Below are 22,564 nucleotides of genomic sequence, written 5' to 3'. Positions count from 1 at the left end.
TACTACCAGGGTGCTATGAGTTACCCAGATAAAGTCAATTTAATTTTAACTTAACATTGGAAACTCTCTCGGTGGAATTGACAGCATCCTTGGAACTACATTTCACACTTTCCTGACTTGGGAATGGTTATTTTGAGTAGCACCTCTTATTAACCTAACTTCTTAATGCCTGGGCAAGAGGTTAAATATCTCACTTATCTACACGTTTGGCTTCCATGAACAGCTACTTCATTCAAAGCCTTTCAAGGGTTTATCAAAATCTCACCATGTTTAACATTCCAGAGAGAACATCCAGGTTTCTGGTTCTTGGGACTTACCTTTAGTCTACTCGTCGATACTGTTCACTGTGATAAATATAAGGCTAAAACAATAACGATGAAAATGAAGTAGGCTATATTCTGCTGAAGAAAATTTATCTAGAATGAATGATAAAAAAGAAAAAACTAGATTCTGAGTACCCAGTTTATAGAATCCAAGAATGAGGAACTGTTTACTCATCATATGGTGAAATTTACTAAGAATTTCTTGTGCACTAAATGTTTTCAAGCAACCGTACTCCCATATTAAGTGCTATGCTTAAATACTTTCTATTCTCACAGACAGTACATACAAGATCTTCAAAAAGCCCTGTGCATTTTAAAGAGTTAGTAAGTTAGGTTATAGTTAGATGGACGTTGTGTAAATTTAACGTCTTAAAATTTAGGAAAAAATTTGCATTACACAAATTTCAGGATCTCTGACAAAAGAAAGTAAATGGTGTCCTAGAACTGTCAGAATTCAAGACCTTATCAGCTATCAGAGGAAGAGCACCACTCAATACCTAAAGTTACCATTTATTTTAGGGAGACGAGCAAAAAGGCACATGATCCCTTATGAACATGGATGTTTATCGCATATTCTTTAGTCACAGAAACTGAAAAACAACTCAGTTATCCAACAATAGCAAACTAGCTTATGACCTATAAGGCATCCATAAAATGAAGCACATAAAAATACACTGCAAAATATGACTTGAAATAATTAATGCTATAGGCGAATGCTTGTCATCAGTTAAGTTTTAAAAGATTATAAAACTAAATAAACAGTGTAGCAGAGGTCTATTTTACAACTCATATACATAAGCAAGAAAAAGACTAGGATATATATTACTACAATAAATGTGGCTTGATTTAAAGTCATTTTATCACTTAGTTTCTTTCCAAAAACTATACATTTGCATGTGTATGTATACGTGAGTGTGTATGTATATGTTATGTATATATTATGTACATCATAACCAGAAAAAATGAATTTTTAAGTTGTAAAAGACCTTTCCAAAAATTCAAAGCTAAAACTTAAACTGCCCAAGGACTTTATTTTGACCCTATACATAAGTAGATATGTAGCTTGATGTATATGAAACCTTGGAGAAAAAAATAACAGAGCAACATAAAAACTGAGATAAAGATGTGACTATATGTAGTGTGCCCAGAATGACTGTGGGTGTCAGCAGTTGTCTTTAACACCATCAGGGCTAGACTCAGACAACGCAGTGTGATTCCAGGAGAGGGCCTCTTCCCTGCCAAAGAAGGGATGTGTGCGTGCATGCGCGCGCGCGTGTGTGTGTGTGTGTGTGTGTGTGTGAGACAAATAGCCTAGGCCTGCTAACAATATACAGATTGTGAGAAAGAGGAAAAAAAGGAATCTTGCAGAGAAAGTAAAAGCAGAATTTATGAGATTGTCAGATGCCAAAAAAATTTGGATAGAACTACCGGGTCAGTGTTTCTCTCGATCTTTTTTGTTCAGATAAATCCATTTGACCTGGATGCCCTCATCAGTCATTGATAAGGGCCACCATAATATGATTCCAAATAAAGTAGAAAAAGTAACAAAAATGAATTTCTCAATAAAGATTTCAAATAAAAAGTGTATTTCCAACAAATACATTTTATTAATATTGCCATAGTAAGTCTTCCAATAAGTTTTTTTTTTTCAGAAATAGATATTTTCAAACAGAAATGTTTGGTTCAGTTGTTGCTGTGAAAAGAAATCCTTCTGTTATTGCCATTCTCACGATCAAGCCAGTTGATGGCAAAATGCTGTGTTGGGGAAAGCATGCATGTATAATTGGGTAAGAAATATAGTAGCAGCTTTTTTATGATCTGGGTCATGAGGCCAAAAGTTGGGGAGAAAGAAACAGGAGCAAATGGCCCTCCACCCAGCAAACCAGGGCAGCAGGGAAAGCGGGGGAGCTGGGCCAGTTGACCCTGTGGGCACTGGAGTGCCCCTCACCCCGATTACTCAGAGCACATGAGTATCTGAACAGATGAGCCGGGACATCTTTCCAGCCCTGACATGTTTCATCCTAAGCTTTAGGATTGGAGTGGGGTTGGACAGATCCCACATCAGAATCACCTGGGGTGCTAATCGGAAATGCAAGTTCAAGGGCCTGGCCACAGACCCTTGTAGGGCAGTCGCTGCGGGGGTCACCCGGCTCACCAGGTGAACTGTTGCATATTAAGTTTGTCTAGCCAGGTGTTCGTTGGTCCTACAGAAGGACACCAAAGGTAGCCCTCAACGCCCACCCCTTGGTGGTGGCCCCCCTTCTCATCCCTCCTCTGATGCCCCCCTCTGAGGGAGCCCTTCCCGGCCCTCAGTGAAGCAGGGATTTTCAGATCTCCTGGGAAGTAGTCGGGTGGATTGTACATTTGTTTCTTTCTTTATTGTTTACTTTTTCTCTTCCAGCAGGGAGCCTGTGTTTTCTGCTTTAGCGGTTCCTTTATTTCCTGAAGTCACTCTGCTTAGTAGGTGCTCAATGCAGAGGTAATGAATGAGCAAACAGAGGCCACTCAAGATAGTAACTAATTACCACCACTCCCCACCCCCAGCAATTAGGGCAGATTCTGAGGGTAAGTGCTGTGAAAGAACCTAGAAGCTCCTCTGCTGGGCCGCCCTCACCTCAAGATTCCACGGGGTTAGGACATTGCCTGAGCGATGTCTCTGGAAATGCATGCCTCCTTGCAGGGCTGGGTGCCTGCTGCCTTCCCAAACGGGGCCAGTGCCCTGGCCTTGATGCGCCCTCGTGACCCACCCCACACAGGCCAATGACTTTTTCTTTCTGGTTCCTTTTGTTTTGCTCCAGCTTCCAAAATTCAAAGCAGAGTAGAAGCATTATAAAAAGTCTTTATTCTCTTCCAACAAGGGAGCCTAGCAGTTTCAGGCGTTAAAAAAAAAAGTAAATCATGTTACTTTCACTTGGCCACAGAGAGTAAAGGTTCTTTTGAAATTCAAAGTGAACTCGATTTATTTTTTAATTATTGATATTTCCAGATCTGAAGATTGCAAAAAGAAGAAAAAGAAAAAAAATCCCTCTGTGTACTTTACCAACCCCAAGCTCCGAGTCAGCCATGAAGTGCCTTTTGTTCTTTTCTGCCCTAATTGCCTTGCCTCCAAGAAGCTGGCCTTAACATACCATCCATCATCCCAGTGACAAATCAAACGTGGCCCGTTCAGCCCAGCTCGTTGCTGCGAGCCACAGTGACACACATTCGTTTCCGGCGCAGGCAGCTGCAAGGGAGCCGCAAGTGTGTTCACTGTGTGGCCTCCCTGTATAATTCAGGAAATGAGTTTACTCTCTCTGTGACAAGCATCGTGTTCACACGGTGTGGGGAGCAGCCGGCAGGGTGGAGGGCTCTGCAGCAGCAGCCCAGGGATGTGTACCCACCGTGCTTCCCTCACGCTGGCCAAAGCCCCGGCCCCTCTCCACCTGGCCGTGACTTTCATCACACCTGCCACCTGAGAAAGTATGCCTCATCCCTTGGGTGCTGGAAATGTCTGGATGTAATCTAACCTGAGATTCGTAAACCCCAGTTTTTAACACAGACCACTTCTTAAAACAGCAGGGCCTGTTGGTGGATCACCACTGAGCTCCCCTGAAGCTGAAGAATTGATGCCTGTCTTCTGATGATGCTTTTTTTTTTTTCCAGTGGTAAAATTTGGCCCAACTTCTGGTTGTTATTCAATTTGTATTCATCGCTTGCACATAATCTCTGCTGGACCAGGTTCAAACAAGCTCGGGTTGTTGGGGAAAGGGGGCTTTGGTAGGTGTGGAGTGTGCATTTACTTAGATCAAGGGAAGGAATGCCAAAACCAGCCCAGCATCAGAATAGACGGCAAGCCTGTGGTGAGGTTTTGTTATTTTGCATATGGTTAACCATCTCGGAGGTCATAAAGCAAGGCCTCTGTCCTCCGGTGCAGCAGCTGGGTTTACACAGTATTTCCAGATTGTTTATTTTGGCCCAGAGCCAGGGCTACATCATTTTTCCATTATGCACGTTTGACAGATGAAGAGGGGTGGGAAGGGGGACTTCACGGGGCAGGTCTGTGATTTCCTTTTTATTTACGTTAGAGGGACTTTTAAGAGTTCTGAAGGTTATGAACCAGTCCAACTATAATGTCAGTGAGGCAGAAGTAGAAGGAGCCACTGCTTTTGCAAAAATGCCCAGATCTTGGGCAGTAAAGCAAAACCCATGTATGACCTCAGCCTGAGGCCACGTTGGGAACACGGTTTGTCACTGCTCAATCTTGCATACAGACAGGTTACTAGTAAATGATATTTAGCATCACATTCAAAAGTTAAGCTCTCGGTGTTTGCTTGGCAGTGCCTGGGGAGGAGCAATGAGTTGGGGAACTCAGCCTGCTTGCCTTCCACTGGCCGGCATTCTGTGCAGACAGGCGGAGGCGTTTACAAAGTCATTGTAGAACTTCTGCTTTGCGGTCCTTTCCCGGAGACACCAGCCTTCTGAAGATACTCCCAATGGCCTGGCCTGAAGTTCTTTCTCCAGGGAGCGCGCAAGACTGGCCAAAGAGCCACAGTTTAAATTATATCCACAGCGAAGCCCTTTGCACTTGGGTCAAGTGCATGTGATCTGAATGAATGTTTTCCTTCCAAATGAAACATTTTCTTATGCTGATGGAGAAATGGCAATTAAAAAGCACCCCAAATGATGACAAATTAAGTAATTGAACAACTTAATTACTTAACTACAATTAAGTAATACAGCAAAATTAAGTCACACAGATGCCTTATTGTCCTAACAGTGTTTAGATTTCTTTAGTGAATGGCTGTAATAATATATGTGGCATAAATTCATTAGCTACATGGTCATGGTGTATATTATGTTTCTACAAAGGTATTTATGTTTGTAGCAAATGTCCCTTATCGAGGTATTTCTTAAGCTTTGCTAAGTCTTTGTAAGTGATCTGTCACCATAACACAGTGTTCTCCAATGGAGTGGCCCAGAAAAGCAAATACCGCTCCCTCTCCAGAACAAGCCTAACCTCCTCTATCAGCCTACCCTAAAGAAATTTGATTTCTAGAAATGGAAAGTTTGCTCAGGCAGGACCTTCCACTAAGGAAAGAATTTTGCAAAGACAACATATGTACAGTCAACACCAAAAGTTGCCCTTTGGGTTAATCCAGTCTTACAGATGGATTTAACATACAGGTTTCAAATCAACAAATCTTTATTGAGGGTTGTTATGTGCCAGGCGTGGAGCTGGGCACTTGGGAGCCAAAAATGAAAAAGACACAGTCCCTTTCAGTCTGAAAACATTTTTGCTGGCTTGCAAGTTTTTCACCAGACTCTCCCAGACTTACCAAAGCATTCCCCTTGACTTAGAACACTCAAGCCCTTATTTTCAACCAATCTCCTTAATGCCAGAGTACACACGGGGCAAGGGGAAGTGGGTGGTTATAGATTTCCACTCAATTTGGAAATTAACAGCCAGTGATGAAGCAAAAGGTGCTAGACTGGGAATCAGAAAGCTCGATTTCTAGTCTCAGGACAGTCACTTGTACAACCTTGAGCCAGTCCTGTGACTTCTCAGGCCGTCGTGTCTGTGGAACAGGTTGTGAGGACTGCATGAAGTAAGGAGGGGATATTTGAAAACACGTTAATCCGCAGAGCTCTGTGCAGACGAAGGGGATGCTATTTTGATGGGCTGTGGGAAGAATATGTGTGTGTGGGGGGGGGTTGGTTATTGAGCTATTTATACCACTATCTATAAATCTTTAATAATGCAGAAAGCTGACCCAACTCAGCAGTCTCCCAACTGACCTTATTATATAGTCTTGGGTTTTTTTCTCTCCCAGCATTGGATGACCAACTGCAGATTTTTCTGTTGTTGAGGGTCAACAGTATAAAAAGGGTCCCCATTCAGGGCCACTTCTCAGGAAGAAGCCAGAGTCTGGGAGCCCAGAAGAGTCTGTCCCCACACAGTCCTGATTCTGTGGCTGACTTTGGAAATGTCTATAAGGAAAAATCATCCTTCTTTTGCTATTCAAATCAGAAGATCAGAAGTTGTTTTTTGTTTGCTTGTTTGTTTGCCCTTCTGATCATTTCACAGCTCAAAACCAGTGCTTACTTTGAGGAAATTTTCAGCAATTATTGTGATTTAATGGGCTTCTTTGGCCAATCCCTCAACGTAAATAAGAAAAAGGAAAAAAAAATTAAAAGCCTCCTGAAACCACAGCTTCCCTTTGCCAAAATGTATTTATTAATTAAAGGACAGGGGCAGAAAAACATGACATGGCCAGCACTATGGTTCCAAAGAGGCAACTGAACCACAAAGCTAAACACTGGAATTAATAGACTCCAGTGGGAGCTAAAAAAATCCCAGATGTGAGGGTACACCTGGCATTCATGGGTCTCTTGAGAATTTTCTGTTAAGCACACTCAGATACTGCCCTTGTCTCCGCTTGGCTGTGTCTGCACCTCACAGACACCGCCAAGCCTTCTTCGGGTCTGACCACACCCTCTTCCTTCTGTTGGTTTCTTTCATTCACTCGATGATCATGTACAGAGGGTGCTGCGTTTCCCCAGGTGCTGAACTGTGGAAGTACAAAGACAGGGCTGTCACCCCTCCCCGGACACTCGCAGCAAAATAGGCTCCATTAGGAGTACAGCTAGATGAAACTGGTGGGCATGTGAAGGAAACAAATCCAGGGGAAATTTTTTCAAAGTTTCATGGTGCCTCAGAGGCCTCCTAAAAGTTTTCCATCTTTTGGTTGAAACACACACACACATACACACACACACACACACAAACACACACACACAAACATACCCTATACACTCAGACTTGCACACACAGCACCTCTACAGGATTCAATAATCATAGTAGTTATGAAAGACCCAACTCCATGCGGAGTAGTTAGACACGTCCCTTGGGCTTGGTCCCTCTTCTAGGGATTTCTGACCAAGGAGAGGAAACACTGATAACATCAAACCAACCGGAGGGAGGTGCCCCGTCTGCCCCTCCGGTGAGCAGGCCCGTGAGGAGGGATGCTTCTCTTACACTGTGAGCCCCCTTCAGCCAGAAGCAACATGAAGGGTTAAGAGCTTGGGCTCCGTAGTCAGACTGTCCCAGACCCAAACTGTGGCATCTCCACTTACGAGCTGTGTGACCTTGAGTATGTTACCAAATTCCAGTGTCACATCTGTAAAATGATGATAATAAGAGAGCCTGACTCACTGGGGGGACTTTGGAAGGATTAAACGCATGGTAGATAACTTGCAGTCCTTGCACTGAGAAGGTGCTCAGAAATGCCTGATGATGATGATGATAAAGTTACATTCACTGCTAGTAACTCCTATGCCTGGTGCAGAAAAGTCATTCAATAAATACTTACAGAAAAAAAGGAAGGGGGGTGACACTGGACACACAAATGAGGCTGAACTGAAGCCTTAATTTGGACACAAAAGCACTTGCTTCCTAGTTTTATGAAACCCAGAATTTCAAAACCTTTTCAACAGAAGCATGAAACTCCGATTTCTATAGCAGCCGGGCAGGTAACATAAAAGAATGAACTGGCATTTAGAGTCTGAGACAAAACAGAGAACACTGGCCTCTCTGAGGGGACAGCCATACTCAGCTCCTGAAGAATATCACCCCACTTTGAGAGAAGCCAGAAATCCAGATTCCCTGTGAAGTAGACCAAATCTTCCAACAACTAAGTCAGTTTCTTAAAAAAATACCCCACAGGTCAAATAACACAGAGCCTGCCCGCCAGTCAGATCTCAGGCTGCCTGCTTGCTGCCCCTGCCTTAATGGAAGCTGCTCTGTATTTGTGTCTTCCTTCTGAAATGTTCACCGGGGGCACAAGAGCTGTGAGCCCCTTGGAGTCATCTTGGGGGTCCTGCTTTTCAGAGGATGCACGTGGGGTTAGGCCTCCACTTCTTGATGATTTTGCTGTACAGTATATGCCCACCTAACGTGGGCTGCTTCATTTCCCAAAGAATGCTGATAATTATGGATTTTTAAAGCATGATTGTTTTCTGGCTGAAATAACAACAGTCTCCAACAATTCCTAACAACTTCCTCTGCTACTGCTATTACGGCAACCTGGAAAGAGCCTGATTCCATAGTTCACGTAGCTTTGTTTTGTTTGGAGGGAAAGTCTGGCGTTTTATAAAAATGTGGAACACTTAGCACTGGAATGACTTTTCCATAGCACTGATTATTGTACAGCAAGACATTTAACCATATGTCTTCGAAATGTGATTTTAAAAATTCTCCATTAACCATAAAAGGCAGACTGCCCTCTACTCTTTCCATATGAAGGTGATAATTTTCTACAGGCTCACGAAAGCTGCGCTGGTTATGGCCAAGTACTTAGGGGAAACCTCATCACAAATGAGAGGCCTGGGCTCCAATTGCAGCTCTGTTGCTTACTCACTAGCTATGTGACCTTGGGTAAGTCATTTAATTTCCAAAATCTTCTATTCCCCCATCTGCAAAATAGGGGCCAAGACACCTCAAAGGGTGATTGGGAATATTAAATAAAATAACATACGTGGTGGCATAATCCAAACCCATGATAGGTATTTGCCATCAGTGTTGGTTGGATCTGAATCTCTGCCTCTCCTGCCACGAAATTGCACTCCTATTTCTGACCATGACATACCCCTCTGGCAATATCATTAACCTTCCTATCAAATTTGGCAGCTCTGTGGAAAACAAAAGGGCAAAGAAGCTATAATTGTTTCATGTAAACTTTTGGTTTTGTGTCCAGAGTGGTATGAAAACTAGAGGGTGGAGGGTTGGATGACACTAGCCAGAGAGGAAGGAAGGGAGAAGGGAAGAGGCTGGACCAGAGCCCTGGGAGTGCTGACACTTAAGGGACAAGCAGGGAAAGAGCACCGGGCATAGAGCACTGAAGGGGAGCAATCAGAAGGAGTCCAAGACCACCAGGGAAGCGCTCTTGTAGACGCCACAGGAAGACGGTTCCAAGATGGCGTGTGTGGCCATCAGTGTTGTGAGGTCATGCTAAGAAGTCATAGAAGGCCTGAGAAATGTCCACTGAGTTATCAACAAGGAAGCAAGAGCAATTTGACTGGACTGGAGCATTGAGAGGACAGAAACCAGGTTTTGATGAGTCCAATCATGTGAGTACGTTGAAAATCTGGTGACGACAAATTTAGACACCTCTTCAAGAAGTTTGGTTGTGATGGAGAGTAGAGAGAGAAGATAGAGGAGGACATGAGACTTAAGGGTTTTCTTTAAGGAGACTTGACCACATTTGATTTGCAGGGGGTAAGGAGCCAGTTGAGAAGGAGAGGTTGACAATGAAGAAGAGAGAATGTAGATAGAGCAAGAGTGAGGGAGAGAGAAGGCATAGATGGATGGAGCGAGGATTGGATATCAATGCAAAACTGGAGCCTAATAAAAAAAAAAATCATCTGTCATAAGTGTCCTCTGAACCAGCTGTCAATACCCCTCATGTTTAGACAGGGGCTAAGGAGGGTAAGGAGGATTGAGGTAACCGAAATACACTTGGCAATCTGTTGCTATCCAAAAAAGGATCTTGCACAACTTTGTCTTGTAGCCACAAATGAAACATTTCCCTTTACTCTTACCCTAAAAGTCTGTCCTATCTGTAGAGTTTTCTAGCAAGCACAGGACTCAGTCTCCTAGTGTTTGTTCTTACTAGTACTACCCAGTAGCCAAAACACTTTCATCAGGATAGTGAGGTGATATGTAATTAAAATTTGGTTCGAAAGGCCAATTGGGATCTTATCAAATATAAATCTTATTAGAGATCTCCCATTACCTTATAAAATTTGGATAAAATAAGTCAATGAATGGGGCTGTAAGTGGGATCCCCAGCACTGACTTGATGGAGAACACTATGAAGTCCAGACTCTGGTCATTGCAAGAAGGCTGACTTTTCCCAAACTTTGTAGATCCTGGGTCAGTTTCTGACGGGGTTTCTGAATAATAATTCCTACTAGAAACACCTAATTATAAGTTCAGGCTAAATAAAACACCAGGAAGAGGTTTCCTGGAACTGAGGAGCTCTCCAAATACTGATGATTATGTTCATTTTCATCATTGACTCTGGATACTGGCCTTTCTTATTGGACCCAGAGATAACCTAGTCCAATTTCCTTTTTTAAATCAACCTTTTTCTTCCTCCGGATTATAAACCCACTAGCCATCCCTACTAAAATGCCTGCTTATTTCCTGCAAGATCTACTACAATCTGGACTCCCCGGTCAACGTGAGGAGTGGTAGGCTTTAGGCCCACCTGCCGACTACCTTATGTTCCATTGCTTTTGGGGAAACATGAGAGGGACCGTGATAAGCTTGCTGGCCTTTCTGCAGCAAAAGCACAACACTTGCTTACCATGCAGACCCTCCTGCCTCTGCCTCTTTTCAGCTACATGACCTTGAACCAGTCAGAGTCTTGCTCTGCCTCAGTTTCTTCATCTATAACATGGTTCTTCCACTGAGGGGTTAATGTGAGGATTAAATATGATTCCGTGTATAAGTGCCTAGTTTAGTGCTTGGTACACCTTAGTCCTCACTAAATGTAGCTGTTACTCTAAAAATACCCCACAAGGGATCACGCTCAGCTGAGACCATCCCCATCTCTTGACAAATCAATTAATTAATGATGTAAATATATCCTGGTTCTTTCCATTGTGCTTGAATGACATACTATCATCTTTGACATACCTGCTCTGCCCACCCACCAACTTGCCCATCCCCAGCCATGGAGAACAACATGCAAGGAAGAGAGTTTTGTTGTGATGAACCAGGAGTAGCTTTAAGTCTATCGACCTAGTTACCTAATCACAACCAAACAGGGAAACCTATAAATCCATCATACCGTCATTTTAAAAACTCTTCACAAATTTTTACTGGCTTGATATAAATAACCCATTAGAGCAAGTCAACTCAATTCATTAAATACATCAACATTTTATTTATTTATTTATTTATTATTTTAATTTTTAATAAATTCTTATTGGAGTACAGTTGATTTACAATGTGTTACTTTCAGGTGCACAGCAAAGTGAGTCAGCTATGCATATATGTATATTCACTCTTTTTTTTAAACATCTTTATTGGAGTATAATTATTTTACAATGCTGTGTTAGTTTCTGCTGTATAACAAGGTGAATCAGCTATATGTATACATATATCCTCATATCCCCTCCCTCTTGCGTCTCCCTCCCACCCTCCCTATCCCACCCCTCTAGGTGGTCACAAAGCACCGAGCTGATCTCCCTGTGCTATGCAGCTGCTTCCCACTAGCTATCTATTTTACATTTGGTAGTGTATATATGTCCATGCCACTCTCTCACTTCGTCCCAGCTTACCCTTCACCCTCCCCATGTCCTCAAGTCCATTCTCTATGTTTGCGTCTTTCTTCCTGTCCTGCCCCTAGGTTCTTCACAGCCATTTCTTTTTTTTAAATTCCATATATATGTGTTAGCATATGGCACTTGTTTTTCTCTTTCTGACTTACTTCACTCTGTATGACAGACTCTAGGTCCATCCACCTCACTACAAATAACTCAATTTCGTTTCATTTCATGGCTGCGTAATATTCCATTGTATATATGTGGCGCATCTTCTTTATCCATTCATCTGTTGATGGACACTTAGGTTGCTTCCATGTCCTGGCTATTGTAAATAGAGCTGCAATGAACATTGTGGTACATGACTCTTTTTGAATTATGGTTTTCTCAGGGTATATGCCCAGTAGTGGGATTGCTGGGTCATATGGTAGTTCTATTTTTAGTTTTTTAAGGAACCTCCATGCTGTTCTCCATAGTGGCTGTATCAATTTACATTTCCACCAACAGTGCAAGACGGTTCCTTTTTCTCCACACCCTCTCCAGCATTTATTGTTTGTAGATTTTTTGATGATGACCATTCTGACTGGTGTGAGGTGATACCTCATTGTAGTTTTGATTTGCCTTTCTCTAATGATTAGTGATGTTGAGCATCCTTTCATGTGTTTGTTGGCAATCTGTATATCTTCTTTAGTGAAATGTCTATTTAAGTCTTCTGCGCATTTTTGGATTGAGTTGTTTGTTTTTTTGATATTGAGCTGCATGAGCTGCTTGTATATTTTGGAGATTAATCCTTTGTCAGTTGCTTCATTTGCAAATATTTTCTCCCGTTCTGAGTGTTGTCTTTTCATCTTGTTTATGTTTTCCTTTGCTGTGCAAAAGCTTTTAAGTTTCAATAGGTCCCATTTGTTTATTTTTGGTTTTATTTCCATTTCTATAGGAGGTGGTTCAAAAAGAATCTTGCTGTGATTTATGTCATAGAGTGTTCCTGCCTATGTTTTCCTCTAAGAGTTTGATAGTGTCTGGCCTTACATTTAGGTCTTTATTCCATTTTGAGTTTATTTTTGTGTATGGTGTTAGGGAGTGTTCTAATTTCATTCTTTTACATGTAGCTTTCCAGTTTTCCCAACACCACTTATTGAACAGGCTGTCTTTTCTCCAGTGTATATTCTTGCCTCCTTTATCAAAGATTAGGTGACCATATGTGCGTGGGTTTATCTCTGGGCTTCTATCCTGTTCCATTGATCTATACTTCTGTTTTTGTGCCAGTAACATACTGTCTTGATTACTGTAGCTTTGTAGTATAGTCTGGAGTCTGGGAGCCTGGTTCCTCCAGCTCCGTTTTTCTCTCTCAAGATTGCTTTGGCTATTCGGGGTCTTTTGTGTTTCCATACAAATTGTGAAATTTTTTGTTCTAGTTCTGTGGAAAATACCAGTGGTAGGTTGATAGGGATTGCACTGAATCTGTAGATTGCTTTGAGTAATACATTCATTTACACAATGTTAATTCTTCCAATCCAAGAACATGGTATGGTATATCTCTCCATCTGTTTTCTTTCATCAGAGTCTTATAGTTTTCTACATACAGGTCTTTTGTCTCCTTAGGTAGGTTTATTCCTAGGTATTTTATTCTTTTTGTGCAATAGTAAATGGAGTGTTTCCTTAATTTCTCTTTCAGATATTTCATCATTAGTGTATAGGAATGCAAGAGATTTCTGCGCATTAATTTTATATCCTGCTACTTTACCAAATTCATTGATTATCTCTAGTAGTTTTCTGGTAGCATCTTTAGGATTCTCTATGTATAGTATCATGTCATCTGCAAACAGTGACAGTTTTACTTCTCTCCTGATTTGGATTCCTTTTATTTCTTTTTCTTCTCTGATTGCTGTGGCTAAAATTTCCAAAGCTATGTTAAATAATAGTGGTGACAGTGGGCAGCCTTGTCTTCTTCCTGATCTTAGTGGAAACGGTTTCAGTTTTTCACCATTGAGAACGATGTTTGGCTGTGGGTTTGTCATATATGGCCTTTATTATGTTGCTGTAGGTTCCCTGTACACCTACTCTCTAGAGAGTTTTTATCAAAAATGGGTGTTGAATTTTGCCGAAAGCTTTTTCTGCATCTATTGAGATTATCATATGGTTTTTCTCCTTCAATTTGTTAATATGGTTTATCAAATTGATTGATTTGCATATATTGAAGAATCCTTGCATTCCTGGGATAAACACCACTTGATCATGGTGTATGAGCTTTTTGCAGTGCTGTTGGATTCTGTTTGCTAGTATTTTTTTGAGGATTTTTGCATCTATGTTCATCAGTGATATTGGCCTGTAGTTTTCTTTTTTTGTGACATCTATGTCTGGTTTTGGTATCAGGGTGATGGTGGCCTCGTAGAATGAGTTTGGGAGTGTTCCTCCCTCTGCTATATTTTGGAAGAGTTTGAGGATAGGTGTTAGCTCTTCTCTAGATGTTTGATAGAATTCGCCTGTGAAGCCATCTGGTCCTGGGCTTTTGTTTGTTGGAAGATTTTTAATCACAGTTTCAATTTCAGTGCTTGTGATTGATCTGTTTATATTTTCTATTTCTTCCTGGTTCAGTCTCGGTAAGTTGTGCTTTTCTAAGAATTTGTCCATTTCTTCCAGGTCGTCCATTTTATTGGCATATAGTTTCTTGTAGTAATCTCTCATGATCCATTGTATTTCTGTAGTATCAGTTGTTACATCTTTTTCATTTCTAATTCTATTGATTTGAGTCTTCCCCCTTTTTTTCTTGATGAGTCTGGCTAATGGTTTATCAATTTTATCTTCTCAAAGAATGAGCTTTTAGTTTTATTGATCTTTGCTATTGTTTCCTTCACTTCTTTTTCATTTATTTCTGATCTGATCTTTATAATTTCTTTTCTTCTGCTAACCTTGGTGTTTTTTTGTTCTTCTTTCTCTAATTGCTTTAGGTGTAAGGTTAGGTTGTTTATTTGAGATATTTCTTGTTTCTTGAGGTAGGATTGTATTGCTATAAACGTCCCTCTTAGAAATGCTTTTGCAGCATCCCATAGGTTTTGGGTCATCGTGTGTTCATTGTCATTTGTTTCTAGGTATTTTTTGATTTCCTCTTTGATTTCTTCAGTAATCTCTTGATTCTTTAGTAGTGTATTGTTTAGCCTCCATGTGTTTCTATTTTTTACAGATTTTTTCCTGTAGTTGATATCGAGTCTCATAGCGTTGTGGTCAGAAAAGATACTTGATATGATTTCAAGTTTCTTAAATTTACCAAGGCTTGATTTGTGACCCAAGATATTATCTATCCTGGAGAACGTTCCCTGAGCACTTGAGAAGATAGTGTATTCTGTTATTTATGGATGGAATGTCCTATAAATATCAATTAAATCCATGTTGTTTAATGTATCATTTAAAGCTTGTGTTTCCTTATTTATTTTCATTTTGGATGATCTGCCCATTGTTGAAAGTGGGGTGTTAAAGTCCCCTACTATGATTGTGTTACTGTTGATTTCCCCTTTTATGGCTGTTAGCTTTTGCCTTATGTATTGAGGTGCTACTATGTTGGGTGCATAAATATTTGCAGTTGTTATATCTTCTTCTTGGATTGTTCCCTTGATGATTATGTAGTGTCCTTCTTTGTCTCTTGTAATAGTCTTTATTTTAAAGTCCATTTTGTCTGATATGAGAATTACTACTCCAGCTTTCTTTTGATTTCCATTTGCATGGAATATCTTTTACCAGCCCCTCACTTTCAGTCTGTATGTGTTCCTAGGCCTGAGCTGGGTCTCTTGTAGACAGCATATATATGGGTCTTGCTTTTGTATCCATTCAGCCAGTCTGTGTCTTTTGGTTGGAGAATTTAATCCATTTACATTTAAGGTAATTATCGATATGTATGTTCCTATTACCATTTTCTTAATTGTTTTGGGTTTGTTATTGTAGGTCTTTTCCTTCTCTTGTGTTTCTTGTCTAGAGAAGTTCCTTTAGGATTTTTTGTAAAGCTGGTTTGATGGAGCTGAATTCTCTTAGCTTTTGCTTTTCTGTAAAGGTTTTAATTTCTCTGTAGAATCTGAATGAGATCCTTGCTGGGTGGAGTAAACTTGGTTGTTGGTTTTTCCCTTTCATCACTTTAAATATGTCCTGCCACTCCCTTCTGGCTTGCAGAGTTTCTGCTGAAAGATCAGCTGTTAACCTTATGGGGAATTCCCTTCTTTGTTATTTGTTGTTTTTCTCTTGCTGCCTTTAATATTTTTTCTTTCTATTTAATTTTTGATAGTTTGATTAATATGTGTCTTGGCGTGTTTCTCCTTGGATTTATCCTGTATGGGACTCTCAGCACTTCCTGGACTTGATTGACTATTTCCTTTCCCATATTAGGGAAGTTTTCAAATATAATCTCTTCAAATATTTCTTCAGTCCCTTTCTTTTTCTCTTCTTCTTCTGTGACCCCTATAATTCGAATGTTGGTGCGTTTTATGTTGTCCCAGAGATCTCTGAGACTGTCCTCATTTTTTTTCATTCTTTTTTCTTTATTCTGCTGTGCAGTAGTTATTTCCACTATTTTATGTTCCAGGTCACTTATTTGTTCTTCTGCCTTAGTTATTCTGCTATTGATTCCTTCTAGAGAATTTTAAATTTCATTTCTTGTGTTGTTCATCATTGTTTGCTTGCTCTATTGTTCTTCTAGGTCCTTGTTAAACGTTTCTTGTATTTTCTCCATTCTATTTCCAAGATTTTGGATCATCTTTACTATCATTATTCTGAATTCTTTTTCAGGTAGACTGCCTATTTCCTCTTCATTTGTTTGGTCTGGTGAGTTTTTACCTTGCTCCTTGATCTGCTGCAAATTTCTCTGTTTTCTCATTTTGCTTAACTTACTGTGTTTGGGGTCTCCTTTTCACAGGCTGCAGGTTCGTAGTTCCCATTGTTTTTGGTGTCTGCCCCCAGTGGGTAAAGTTGGTTCAGTGGGTTGTGTAGGCTTCCTGGTGGAGGGGACTGGTGCCTGTGTTCTGGTGGATGAGGCTGGATCTTGTCTTTCTGGTTGGCAGTACCACATCTGGTGGTGTGTTTTGTGGTGTCTGTGAACTTATTATGATTTTAGGCAGCCTCTCTGCTAATGGGTGGGGTTGTGTTCCTGTCTTGCTAGTTGTTTGGCATTGGGTGTCCAGCACTGGAGCTTGCTGTTCATTGAGTGGAGCTGGGTCTTAGTGTTGAGACGGAGATCTCTGGGAGAATTCTCGCCAATTGATATTACATTGGGCCGGGAGGTCTCTGGTGATCCAATGTCCTGAACTCGGCTCTCCCACCTCAGAGGCTCAGGCCTGACACCCAGCTGGAGCACCAAGACCCTGTCAGCCATGTGGCTCAGAAGAAAAGGGAGAAAAAAAAGAAAGAAAGAAAAAAATAAAAATAAATAAATAAAGTTATTAAAATTAAAAATAAAAAAAAATATTAAAATTTTTAAAATTTAAAGTATTAAAAAAAAGAGAGAGAGCAACCAATCCAATAAAGAAATCCAATGATAACAAGCACTAAAAACTAAACTAAGATAAACATAAAAATCAGAAACTAGTCAGTTGCATACAGCAAACCCCAAGTCTACAGTTGCTCCCAAAGTCCTCCGCCTCAATTTTGGGATGATTCATTGTCTATTCAGGTATTCCATAGATGCAGGTACATCAAGTTGACTGGGGAGATTTAATCCGCTGCTCCTGAGGCTCCTGGGAGAAATTTCCCTTTCTTTTCTTTGTTCGCACAGGTCTTGGGGCTCAGCTTTGGATTTGGCCCCGTCTCTGCATGTAGGTCACCCTCTGGCATCTGTTCTTGTCTCAGAGAGGACGGGGTTAAAGGAGCAGCTGCTTCGGGGGCTCTGGCTCACTCAGGCCGGGGGGAGGGAGGGGTACGGATGCAGGGCGAGCCTGCGGCGGCAGCGGCCAACATGACGTTGCACCAGCCTGAGGCGCGCCGTGTGTTCTCCCAGGGAAGTTGTCCCTGGATCACGGGACCCTGGCAGTGGCGGGCTGCACAGGCTCCTGGGAGGGGAGGTGTGGAGAGTGACCTGGGCTTGCACACAGGCTTCTTGCAGCAGCAGCCTTAGCGTCTCATGCCCGTCTCTGGGGTCCGTGCTGATAGCCGTGGCTCACGCCGTCACTGGAGCTCGTTTAGGCGGCGCTCTGAATCCCCTCTCCTCGCACACCTGAAACAATGGTCTCTTGCCTTTTCGGCAGCTCCAGACCTTTTCCCGGACTCCCTCCCAGCCAGCTGTGGTGCACTAGCCCCCTTCAGACTGTTCACACAGCCAACCCCAGTCCTCCCCCTGGGATCCGACCGAAGCCCGAGCCTCAGCTCCCAGCCCCCGCCCGCCCCGGCGGGTGAACAGACAAGCCTCTCGGGCTGGTGAGTGCCACTCGGCACCGATCCTCCGTGCGGGAATCTCTCCGCTTTGCCCTCCGCACCCCTGTGGCTGCGCTCTCCTCCGTGGCTCCGAAGCTCCCCCCTCCGCCACCTGCAGTCTCTGCCTGCGAAGGGGCTTCCTAGTGTGTGGAAACCTTTCCTCCTTCACAGCTCCCTCCCATTGGTGCAGGTCCCGTCCCTACTCTTTTGTCTCTGTTTTTTCTTTTTTCTTTTGCCCTACCCAGGTACGTGGGGAGTACCTGCCTTTTGGGAGGTCTGAGGTCTTCTGCCAGCGTTCAGTATGTGTTCTGTAGGAGTTGTTCCACATGTAGATGTATTTCTGATGTATTTGTGGGGAGGAAGGTGATCTCCACGTCTCACTCCTCCTCCATCTTGAAGGTCCTCCTCTTTTTAGTTTTTAGTATTAAAGATTTTCTCTCTTAATGATGCATCCAGAGTCTTTGTATTGCACAATGTGAAGGAATGCATTCATATTGTAATTAATGCTGGAATGCTGAAGCTCTGAATGCACTCATACACAGGCATAAATCCTCAAGAAGAGATGAAAGCAGATGAGAGATGTCAACAAAATATGGGGATGCTCACAATCCAACACTGATGCTGCAGAATGGACAACATTCCTCCTAGTTGTGATACTGTGATCCAGGCTCCTTCCATTTGGGGTCTTTCCATTTTTCGCCGCATGGCTACTGAGTCTATTCTAGGAGCTTTCTCTAGTCCATTCAGCTCACCTTTAACTTATCTGATCAGAACCAGCACAGTGGATCCCAGGTGATGGTTTTTCACATGCACTTTTTGAAACTCTTGTCTCATAGGGTGCCACGTGCAAAGTCCTCGCACTCAGCACTTCAGGTCAGAGTTCCTCGTGCGAAATGGCTCTGCAGACAACTCAGCTTGTCTGGGATAAGCGCCACGCAGAGCACTGCTATCCACTCTCTTTTTTTTTTTTTTTTTTTTTTAGATTCTTTCCCTTATAGGCCATTACAGAGTATTGAGTAGAGTTTCCTGTGCTATACAGCAGGTCTTACTAGTTATCTATTTTATATATAGTAGTGTGTATATGTCGATCCCAATATCCAAATTAATCCCTCCCCCCTTAAATAGATCAACATTTTGTATCTAATTTATTTTAAAGACTAGTCTAAGAAGTTATCTTGCTCTAGGTTAAAAATTCACTGGGTACTCTCTCGGATGGCTTTGTAGTTAGTGATTACACTTGCTATACATTCTTTTTAGGAAAACAGTGTTTCAACCTTAAAGAACTTTGAGGCCCTGCAATAGAGCAGACCCTAAGTTACTTCTTTACAAAGACCAGGCTCCCCTATGCTTACTCTCTTGGGCCTTCCTCCAAAACGGGGTAGGGTGGCCTTCTATTTAAGTTCCAGGCACTGTTAAGCCCCTCCCTTTTCATAAAATGTACATCTAAGTCCTCCTCTCTTTGCCGTTGCAATGTTTATGACTGTATATCAGGCCAGCACATAAAATAACTAATTCCAATATTTATCAATTACACTGGGGCTAATATTAGAACAAACAAAGTATATGAAAGATTGTTGAAGGAAATGCAGTTTTTTGGTTTCTCAAAATCAGGGGTTTCTACAGATCCATAAATGCCTAAGATCTTCATATATGGGTTTCCATGTACCCTCCCTATCTTCCTGAACATGAGCTTTAGTCAGGTTTTCAGGAGAGTTAGAAACCTCTGCTCTAGATTTTCTGTAATGTGTTCCCCAATCAAGCCAGAGTTGAGAACCTGACACATGCCACTTTCCTCTGGCCCCCATGAAACCCATGGCTGAATTTACTCTAAGGATGTTATCAAAATATTGCTAATTCCATTACAGTTTTTTCTTATGAAAATTCATAGAATATATTTCTTTATGGCATTACAACTAGGAATAGATGTGAATGGATTGTTTTACACGAAGAGTAATATACACTGTTTGTTAGCTGCTAGAAAGTTTAGGGCCAAACTCTTGACCCACCTCCTACATAAGCAGTTAGGACTTCACAACATATATTTTGTGTTCCTCGATATTGGGGTCTGAGAGATGGATGACTAAATAACACCCATTTCCTCCTGCCTGGGTTCTAAACTACGTGACAAATCAATACTGGAGACAGAGAGATGGAGGTCCAAATGTCAGCTTTATTACCAAGTAAAGCTGGGTGGGAGAACTCAGCTGAGGTATGAGGAGAAATGGACTGGTAACATTCCATCCTGACTTCCACAGACTTGCCCATCGAGTCATAAATTGTGGCTGAAAGCCCTCGCCCTCCTCTGCAGGAGGATGTGAAGTCTCTGCAGACAGGCACACTCTCCCCAGAGGAGAGAACATCTCAATCCTTTATCCCAAAGGCACAATCAGAAAAAACCATCTGGCCCTGGAACCTGGCTTACCTCCCCGAATGAGGGGCTGGGGCAAAAGGCAGGAGCATCTCCATGGAGACCCTCCCATATGGGGAGGGGCAGCCGTTACCCCCAACCCTGACCTTTCTCCTTTTTTCTTTCCTACCTTCATTCTCCCTTTGCCCAATTTCCTTAACGGTTTAGCTAATTGCATCATATATATTTTTGTAAAATTCTTTACATTCTTTTTGGAATAGGTTGGGTCAAATAATTTAACTAAAGAACTTATTTTAATATCATAGGAATCCTAATATTTTTCTGGCATGAGATAGCAAGACTCCACACATTTAGAGTGCTTCAAGAGGAAGGGACCAGAGGAGTCTGGAAATGAGCGAATTTTTTTCCGGGGCCTCTGTGTGCCTTGTCTATCTTTAACACCAGCTTTTTAAGCTCTATCTTTTAAAAACCCAAAGAGATCTATACTTCAAGCCTATTAACATGTGTCGCTTCAGAGTAGCTATAGTTAATATCTTTAGTGAAGACATATTACAAAATGTTCTATCACAAACCCACTTTGTACACGTAACAAAAAAAAAAATAAGTTGGTCTTCATTAAAATGAAAGATTTCTGTGCACCAAAGAAAACTATCAACAGATAAAAAGACAACCTACAGAATGGGAGAAAATATTTGCAAATCATATTCCTGATATATATGTAGAATATCCAGAATATATTAAAAAGAATACCAACTCAACAACAAAAAATTAAACAATCCAATTCAAAACAGGCAAAGGACTTGAATAAACATTTATCAAAAAAGGATATACAAATGACCAACAAACACATGAAAAAGATGCTCTGCATCATTAACCATCAGTGAAGTGAAAATCAAGACCACAATGATATGCCACTTCACACTTACTGGGATGGCTACAATTTTTTGAAAATGGAAAATAACAATTGTAGAAGAGGATTTGGAGAAATTGGGACCTTCAGACATTGCTGCTAGGAATATACAGTGGTTCAGCCACTGAGGAAGATACTTTGGTGGTTCCTCAAAAAGCTAAACACAGAATTACCGTATGAACCAGAAACTCCTCTTCTAGGTAGAATCCCAGAAAAAATTGAAAACAGGGACTCAGATGAAGACTTTTACAGAAATGTTCATAGCAGCACTCTTCACAATAGCCAAAAGGTAGAAGAAACCCAAATGTCCATCAATGGATATATGGATAAACAAATTATGGTACTTTCATATAATGGAATATTATTCAGCCATAAAAGCTAATGAAGTACTGATACATGTTACAAAATAGATGAACCTTGAAAACGTTATGTAAGTGGAAAAAAGCCAGACACAAAAGGGCAAGTATTGTGTGATGCCACTTATATGAGGTACCTAGAATAGACAGATTCATAGACAGAAAGTAGATTAGAGGTTACCTGGGGAAGGGTGGGAAGAGGAGAGGTATAAGGGAGCTATTGTTTAATGGGTACAGAGGTCCTGATTGGAGTCATGAAAGAATTTTGAAAATAGCGGTGATAGTTGCACAGCGTTATGAATGTAATTAATTCCACCAAAACGTACACTTCAAAATGTTTAAAATTTTGTCATATAAATATATATGTATAACATATAAATAGCATTTTATGTTATTAAGTGTTAATATACAATTAAGCAAATTTTAGTTATATATTTTACCACAAGAAAAAAATAACCATTCAAAATTGACAACAGTTAAAATTGTATTTAGGGAATCTAACAGTCCTTCCTTTACTTTTCTCAGCAGACACCTTGCTGAAATAGTGAAATGCAATTGCGTTTGTATCAAATTAAACTTTAAATAATAGATGTCGATATTTTAAAATAAAAAAAACAAGATGATTAGAAAGTGGTGAGACAGCTTTTTTCTGTGCTTCCTTCTGAAAGTAACAGGAAATAAAAATGAAAAGCAGGTAGATTTTGCTGCTCAAAAGAATGTATAACTTATAGTTACCATTGAATTGTGGTCAAATCTCATCATTCACATCCCAGGAAAGGGATGTTAGCTAGTTCAAGTTTAGTCAACTGGTGTTGATATTAACACATGGAATACGGTGAAATCTTTCCCAATGTTGTTGGGAAGCCATTTACCCCTTCTATTCCTTGAATGTTTAGTTTCTTTCCTTAGGAGC

At 41.2% G+C, this 22,564-nt stretch overlaps 1 protein-coding gene across 5 annotated transcripts in view; it reads left to right on the top strand.

Annotated features, from left to right (window-relative positions):
- UST (uronyl 2-sulfotransferase) overlaps positions 1-22,564 on the top strand; it is a 388,933-nt gene that overhangs the window by 262,278 nt on the left and 104,091 nt on the right. Inside the window, exon 8 of one of the 5 annotated variants that reach the window (XM_082405538.1) lies at positions 3,310-17,895. The exons of the other annotated variants lie outside the window; for them this stretch is intronic. Coding sequence (XP_082261664.1) covers positions 3,310-3,446 — 137 coding nt within the window. The 3' untranslated portion in view covers positions 3,447-17,895. Of the gene's footprint in view, positions 1-3,309; positions 17,896-22,564 lie in introns of those variants that run through there. 5 annotated transcript variants of the gene reach the window in all.

Source organism: Balaenoptera borealis (genome assembly GCF_965194805.1).
Source record: "Balaenoptera borealis genome assembly, chromosome: 9".
Lineage (NCBI taxonomy): Eukaryota > Metazoa > Chordata > Mammalia > Artiodactyla > Balaenopteridae > Balaenoptera > Balaenoptera borealis.
Note: the sequence above shows the minus strand (reverse complement) of the source record. Positions and strands in the feature narration are given on the sequence as shown.